Genomic DNA, 8,484 nt, shown 5'->3' with positions numbered 1-8,484 from the left:
GCGGGGCTCTCAGGGGTGTTGCTGTGATCTAATTGGTCAGAAAGTATTTGTGGGCAATGAGGGCTGTTGCCCGCGTTTCCCTGGCACCAGGTTTTTGTTCTCCACCTTCCCGGGCCGGGCCCGCTCCCGCGATCCTGATTCCAACTGGGGCTGTGAGGCAGTGGATTCCAGATCCGGCCCCCAATTATCGCTCTGATCGGCCCCTCTGCTTTCAGTGGCTCCGCCTGCTGTTGCTGGTTGGGCTCCTCAAACCCGGCTATTTTAGGCTTGTTCCATCCCGGTCCCTGTCTCCGCAGGGCAGGCTGAAGACCTCGAACTAGCGACTTTCTGTGAGATGAGTTACCGGCAGCCTGGGGCAGTTCAGGGACACGCATCCATCAGCACCATAACCCATCACAACACTCAACAGGGACTTCACTGGGACTCTGCCTAGTCCCAGGAACCAAGGCCAACCTGATTCCTCCGGCTGTAGAGACTGCTGTAACTTCCAAACAACTGCTGGGGAGTTTTCCTGACCTCTTGACCATTAGCGGGAATAGAGCGCCATATCCCACAGGGAGGCTGAGAGGAAGAAGCCATATCAGGTCCTCCGGCTGTATTTGCAGCCTGATCCTCACATCTTCCACCTGCCTAAGATGCTCAACGATCGATCACTTGTCAGGGTCGAACATCCCTCCATCCTTCACTAACTCTTTTAAAACTTTCCCCGAGGTCGGGGAGCAGCATCCGCAGCAGCTGCTGGTGGCTCCACATTATGCGCATCTGCATCTGGGTATTGCAGACCCGACCGCCACAACCCCGATACCGGAGGCACCGGCCCCTGTCCTGATCTCTGCACTGCCTCTATCAGAAGCACATCACCCTCACTGTCAGATTCAGATCTCAAGCCCTGTCCCACCACGTTACTCTCTGTAACTACCTCTGGGGGAAGCTACCGGGGGATACAGGGATCCAGCCGCTGATCGGCCCTCGGACACAGAGGCATCGGACGCTGTATCTGAGTTACAGCTCGCCGCACTACCATCACTTCTGTCCTGAAGCAGCATTCTGAATGCACCATCTAGCTCTGACACATCATCGCTCAGCTGCAAATTCTTACGCTGCACTCGTGCATTCACCTCCTCCAAACTTATTGTTTCATATTAACCTGGGGAGCCAGTGAGACATTCAGGTTTTTAACCGACTGCTTCTCACTCACAAGCTTTGTTTCTCTGCGAACTTAGCAGGTGCCAGCTCCTCACACTGGATTTCACACTCCTGTAGCTGTTTAGAGAGAGCTATAAAGGCCATAAGTAAGCTTTGGACCATCAGGCATTTTCTCTTTATAATTTTGTTTTATATCTAAATTTTCCTGAAAGCAAATTCTGACCCAATCTGATGGATCAGCTTGTAGGACAGTGTCAAGGGTCAACTCCATACCCTTATGTTGATGGATATACTTCTCCAAACATTCATCTAATTTAGATTTATGTATAGCCATGCCTTTAAAATAATGCCAGTGCAACATGCAAGTACTAAAATTCGGAAGCAGGCACGGGACTTGTTGACCAGGAAAATGTGCCTGAAGTTAAAGCATTGAGCAGCAAAATCAGAATAAATGGGACACACGGGGTTAGAATATAATGAAGGAACTCGATAGCTCCCCACACCCGTGAAATGCGAACACAGCTTGTGACAGAACAAAACCAGGGCGAGTTCCCACACATATTCCAAACTGTTAACGTAAAGAACCGGAAAATGTTCTTTAAACAACTCAGCACAGTCACTGTTCCTAGAACCACAGCCGCCATTATCTCGGGGCCTGAATGTCCTGGTGGGGTGAGGTTGTAGAAGGAATGGGCAGCTATGGTGAAAAGGAGACGGCTATGACCAAGAAACTGGAACGGTTAAAAAGGTGGATGTGTGTCATCACACAACAACAGCGACTCCCTTATCAGCCGAATTAATGATAATGTCAGGATTGTACCTGAGAGAATGGACTGCTGCAAGTTCACAGGGACATGGATCAGAATGAGGGAAGCGAGGATTCACTGAATCACTCCTGCCCTCCATCCTATCACAAACCTTCAGCCTTTTGATCATTTCATGACCCCTTTTCCCTGGCTCTTTATTTACTAAAAGCGGTTAATCTCTAACATTTTAAATTCTGAAGACATCACTGACATGAAACGTTGTTTCTCTTTCCACAGATGCTGCCTGACCTGCTGAATGGTTCCAGCATTTTATGTTTTTATTTATAATATTCGCCCTCTGCTGGTGGATACTTGCCATTGCAGTGGTCATACATAAGAACATAAGAAATAGGAGCAGGAGTAGGCCAATCGACCCCTCGAGCCTGCTCCGCCATTCAATAAGATCATGGCTGATCGGATCCTAACCGCCAATCTACTATCACAGAGCCATCTCCTGAATCTAACAGAATTAGACACACAAAATAGGAGCAGGATCAGGCTACACGGCCCCTGGGCCTGCTCCGCTACACACAGGGCCATGTCCGATCCGAACCTAGACTCATGTCCAAATTTCGTGCCCGCTCCCCGTAACCCTTAATTCCCTTTACTTCTAGGAAACTGTATTTCTGTTTTAAATTTATGTAATGATGTAGCTTCTACAGCTTTTTGGGGCAGCATATTCCATGGACCTACCACCCTCTGAGTGAAGTAGTTCCTCCTCCTCTCAGTTTTGAAAGAGCAGCCCCTTATTCTAAGACTATGCCCCCTAGTTCTAGTTTAACCCACCATCGGGAACATCCTCCCTGCATCCACCTGATCCAACCCCTTGACAATCTTATATGTTTCAATAAGATCACCTCTCATTCTTCTGAACTCCAATGAGTAGAATCCCAATCTACTCAACCTCTACTCATATGTCCATCCCCTCATCCCCGGGATTAAGCGAGTGAACCTTCTTTGTACTGACTCGAGAGCAAGTATGTCTTTTCTTAAGTATGGACACCAAAACTGTATGCAGTATTCCAGCTGCGGTCTCACCAATACCTTGTAAAACTGAAGCAATACCTCCCTATTTTTATATTCTATCCCCCTAGCAATGAAAGCCAACATTCCATTGGCATTCTTAATCACTTGCTGCACCTGCACACTAACCTTTTGAGTTTCGTGCACCAGGACACGCAGATCCCTTTGTACTTCAGTACTTTCAGTTGATGGAATAAGTATCGCCACCTGCTGGCGGACACTGTACGGTACAGTCGTTTTGCTAATTGTGTGACCATTGCTCACTGCGGCTGAATAACTGAAATATTTAGCTTTCAGAATTAAAGTCCAAAAACAGTGGCCGTGAAACTCTGATCAGATTCTCCTGGTCTCCCTCCATATGCCGAATTCCCAGGGACAGGACTAGTGCAGTAAAACAACATTCTGCTCTATCTAGGGGTTGGTGTGTGTTTACTATTGGGACATAATAAAAACATGAACAACGGCAAGGGCACAAATTTCAACATAATATTTAATAAATGCATTTTTATTTTTAATTGCTATGTACATCACCACTTCCAGTATGAAACTGCAGCAGTCTCTGTACATTGAGTATATGGCAGAGCATGGAACAGTTATTATAAAGGGAGGTAAAACAGACAGACCATTCCTTTGACCCCCTGCGGATTCTGAACCATCTTAAATGGAGGATGAAAAATGAAGCGTTTACAAAATGAATTCATATAAAACCTTCAACAATAAGCATAGGTTCTTAATCTCTGTTACAGAGTTGATTAATCCACGCAGAGCAGTGTCTTACAGTATTGCTATAGACAGAGCAATGATCCGAATACATTCTTCCTGTTTTATAATTTTTAATTAAGCAGAACGCAGACAGAATATAGAGAAAAGCTAAATCTATTTATTTCAAAACAAATTAACATGGCGATTGATAAAACAAAGTGATGTTTATATCGTGAAGAAAAGCACATTAACATTTCCAACAGTGTGAACATGCTGAATGGACATTCTCTCAGATTTCACACACAATATTTCCTGCTACTCTGTGACACGCCCCGGGACATCACATCCGGGATTATCAGCTGACTTTTACCTGAAAGGAAAAAACAAAGACCTTGAGAGAGAGAGAGGATTAAACAATTCACCAACACACCATACAATCAAATGGAGTCTTTTTCACTACTCAGAATATTCTTCCTGACATTTCACGTCAATTAGCCTTTTATTTAAATAATAAATAAACATCATCTCTGACAGTTTCAATATAGTTTGCTGTTAAACCCAGTCCCCACAATCACAGAATTGAATTAATTACAGCCAGTATAATGGGGTATTTATTTCCACAGTAAATACACAGCATGTTCTCTCTGCTAGTTTCAGTATCACTAACGGTTGAACACACTGCCCATTGTCACACAGTAGAATCCACCCGGGACTGGACACTCACCCAGCACTGGGGCACAAACAATGCAACATATAATAAAACATTGCTCTTACCGGCTTTGACGTAGATGTAACAATTTGAGCCACACATTCACTGCCCATCGGTGGCGGAATGTCCGGGGTTGTGAACGTGTCACAGTGAACATGGTCATTGTTACCAGGAGTGGAAGGAACTGGTAAACCGGGATCAGTGCGGGTCTGAGAGCTGTACACTGTGGGAGAGACAGATTATGGGTTAATGATGGCGGTAAAACCCGCATCAGTGTGGGTCACATATATCTGTCAATTTGTTGAAGGGGCTGGACTTTGTTGGTCTGTGAGTGGAAGAGAATTGTTTTCTACCCACACCCTCGTGCTGTGTTTTACCGCTGGGTGACAGCAGATGAGGTGCATCTAATATCCGAGAATCAGGCGGTTCAGTTTGAGCACTGGAAGGATTCCTGGTGCGAGTATTAACATGAAGGTAATCCACACTGAACAGCATCAGGATCTCTTTTCTAGAACATCTCTTTTCTAGAAGACTTCATTTCCTGTAATAACAACATGACTTAAATCAACCATCGCTCTGTGTCACCGCCGACTGAAAGGGAATTTAAAACAGCGCCAGTCCATTCCTGCACAGAGGGCTGGTGACTGCGGGAATGTCAGAGATGTAACTCACCGAGAGTGGAGAGATCACTGCCGGCACTTCTGAGTGTGAGGAGATCATCAGGACCACCGTCCAGCAGAAAGTGACCGCCCTGAGTGTCAGTGACTCCAGTCTCAACATCGTCATAATCGCCCAGAACCGGACATGGCAGGAAATAGAGATTTCCACTGAAACCAAATGCCAGCACGGAGTACTCAGAATGATATTATTATAAATCAATCTACCCAGGCCTTGCAGGGCGGGAGAGTGGACCAATGTGGTCTTCGGGTGAAGTGCGGTTATCTGGGGGAATGATTGGACCGTGTCATGTCGAGGTAGTTTAGTCTGCATTTTAAAGTCACACATATCGCACTGAATCACCCACACAACCTGCACACACATTTCAATGCCCATAGTGCTGGGTGAGGAAACACAGGGTGGGGAAATCGATAGGAATTCATTTCAAATGAAAAAGCATGTCCACAATATTTTGTAACTAAAATCATTTTTCAGTACTACAGATCCTTGGCAGTGTCATTTTTCGGCGAGTAAGTTCTGATATCTTTAATTGCTGGTTTTAGGTGGTAGAGAGCTTGCATTCCAAAAAAGAGATCGTGGGGAGTGAAAATGTACCCACCCTGAATACTGGAGGTGTTCCCTTCAGGATTTTCTGATCCCGGATCATTGTCACCCAAAATGTCACTGGTGTAATATTCGATCTGATTGAGGGAGTCAATGGAACCCGAAACTGTCAAACACAAAAAATGGATGGTTATTGGAGAGATTGATTAGCACATAGCAGCAGACAACATAATACCTTCACCTTCCCTGTGACAATATCCTGGAATTTGGTAACTGACACCATTGTGGGAGATCATTCACTACAAGGACTGCAGTGGTTCAGAGGAAGGCCCACCACTACCTTATCAGGGCAACTAGGGATGGACCATAAATGCCGGCCCTCCCAGCAGTCGGACACAATAATGTACAGTCCATTAGTACAGGTAATATCTCAGGTATCAGAGCAGGGAAAATAATGTATAACATAGTCGGTTAGTACAGAGAGTGTGAGCGGGGTTTCCTGATCATTTTACACCTTGGACACGACAGTGGCACACCCAGCCCAGTCGACCCTGCAAGGTCCATCTCATTATCATCTGGGGCCTTGTGCCAAAATTGGGAGAGCTGTCCCACAGACTAGCAAGCAACAGCCTGACATAGTGATACTCACAGAATCATACTTTTCAGCCAATGTCCCAGACTCCACCATCCCTAGCTATATCTTGTCCAGGGAGAACAGACCGACCAGAAGTGGCGGTACAGTGCTATACATTCGAGAGGGAATGGCAATGGGAGCACTGAACTTTGACTCCAGAACCATGAACTCTTGTGGCTTCAGGTGCAGCACAGGCAAGGAAACCCGCTGATGATTAGCACCTGCTGTTATGTTCATTAATAACTAGACATTCTTATTATGAATAGCTAGCTTCTAGCTAGACATTTATTCAGTACACGGACTCTAGGTACAGCATCTGTAGAGATTCAGCATGTGTACCTGTGTGCAGGCTTCCATCTTGACTACTGCCTCCTGGGTAGCCTAGTGCATCGTGGGTAGTGTAGTCTTAAACACATACAACTAAATATACAGCTCGATACAGCTCTACGGCTCCATCTAGTGTACCACGCCAGAATGACGTTATTGATCATTACATCCCCCTTTCTTTGAGGTTAACAAAATCAATATCAATCAACTTTCAAGAAAAACGATAAAGAAGATATCAGTAACACTTTTGTTAGTGCTCCATAAACAAACATTTTCACAACAGTCAATACATTTTCAATATAGTTTTTCTTTGTACTCAAAGGTTAAGTCTATCAGGCTTTTTTACTGCACGTGTGGGTCTTCTCAGCGTGGGTAAGTCTGATGTGTTTTCATGAGATTGTTCTGGTGGTGAATGACAAGATTTAGTTACGGCATTGTCATCAATCTGCTCTTGGTTTCTTGTGTTTTCAGGAGGGAACGGCGTTTCCTCCTGAGAATCTGTCCTTCCTCAGTTCTAACAGTGTATGACCTTGGTCGTACTTCCTCAAGAACTGTAGCTTTCCTGTTCCATGCATCTGGATTCTCAATCCTGACAACATCATCCCTTGTCAATAGTTTTAGAGTTTTGGATGACTTGTCATAGTATGATTTCTGTTTCAGCTTTAACAGTTGAAGTCTCTGTCTCAGTTCCTTACTTTGCTGTTCTTTTGCACAGCAGGGTAGGGTGGTGCGCAACTTGCGACCCATTAGTAGTTCAGCAGGTGAAGAACCACAGTCTAAAGGTGAGGCTCGGTAGCTCAGCAGGGCGAGATAAGGATCAGACTTGCTTTCTGTCACTTTCTTCAGTAGCTGCTTGAGAACTTCAACACCATTCTCTGCCTTACCATTTGACTGAGCATACAAAATACTGGATGTGATGTGCTGAAAGTCATACTGTGCTGCAAACTGTTGCCACTCCTTGCAGTTGAAGCACGGACCATGTCGCATACGGCAATCCTGGGAATTCCATGTCTGGCGCAGATGGATTTCACATGCATTATGACACTGCTTGCAGATGTGCTTGATTGCAGTGTCATCTCAGGATAGTTAGAATAGTAGTCAATCACTATTAGATATTCTTTACCATTTAAATGAAAGAGGTCCATACCAACCTTTTGCCGTGGTGCTGTTGGTAAGTCAGCTACTATCATTGGTTCCTTTGTTTGTTTGTTTTAGTGTTTCTGACATGTCTCACATTTGCCTATCATGTTCTCAATGTCCTTATTTATGCCAGGCCAATAAACAGTGTCTCTTGCTCTCCTTTTGCATTTTTCAATTCCGAGGTGTCCCTCGTGAATTCTTTTGAGCATGTCTTGACGTAGAGCCTGTGGAATGACTATTCTGTTCTGTTTTAGTAATAGTCCACTTGTGACACTCAATTCTGACCTTGTGTGAAAATATTTTGGACAGTAACCTTTTGGCCAACCATGATGAATGTTCTCTATTACTGTTTGTAATATTGTATCATTTACTGTTTCTTCTGCTATTTGCTTTGATTTTGTTTCTGACACAGGCAGCGCAGCAGTGACCATACTCACATGAACATCCACATCTTCAGTAGAGCTCACATGACTCATTGTGGGTGCTCGGGATAGTGCATCTGCTAACACTATGTATTTGCCTGGTGTGTAGATCAGTTCAAAGTCATACCTTTGCAGCTTCATCATGAGTCGTTCAATCCTTGGAGACATCTCATTCAGGTTCTTTGTTATGATGGCAAACAGTGGGCTGTGGTCTGTCTCAACTGTGAAGGTGGGAAGTCCATATATGTAGCCATGAAACTTTTCTAGTCCAACTACCAAGCCTAGACATTCCTTTTCAATCTGGGCGTATCGACACTCAATATCAGTCATAGACCTGGAGGCATAGGCAACAGG

The 8,484-nt window shown here is 44.8% G+C and overlaps 1 protein-coding gene across 1 annotated transcript in view; it reads right to left on the bottom strand.

The window, feature by feature from the left end:
• Positions 1-3,749: 3,749 nt before the first annotated feature.
• LOC147098096 (scavenger receptor cysteine-rich domain-containing protein DMBT1-like) overlaps positions 3,750-8,484 on the bottom strand; it is a 117,521-nt gene continuing 112,786 nt past the window's right edge. The window contains exons 17-20 of the mRNA XM_085970818.1: positions 5,659-5,773; positions 5,059-5,213; positions 4,452-4,609; positions 3,750-3,794 (exon numbers count right to left, since the gene is read on the bottom strand). Coding sequence (XP_085826944.1) covers positions 3,750-3,794; positions 4,452-4,609; positions 5,059-5,213; positions 5,659-5,773 — 473 coding nt within the window. The remainder of the gene's footprint in view (positions 3,795-4,451; positions 4,610-5,058; positions 5,214-5,658; positions 5,774-8,484) is intronic.

The sequence above is a fragment of the Somniosus microcephalus genome, chromosome 30, assembly GCF_052327205.1.
Source record: "Somniosus microcephalus isolate GS21.2 chromosome 30, FLI_Smic_1.0, whole genome shotgun sequence".
Taxonomy (NCBI): Eukaryota; Metazoa; Chordata; class Chondrichthyes; order Squaliformes; family Somniosidae; genus Somniosus; species Somniosus microcephalus.
Note: the sequence above shows the minus strand (reverse complement) of the source record. Positions and strands in the feature narration are given on the sequence as shown.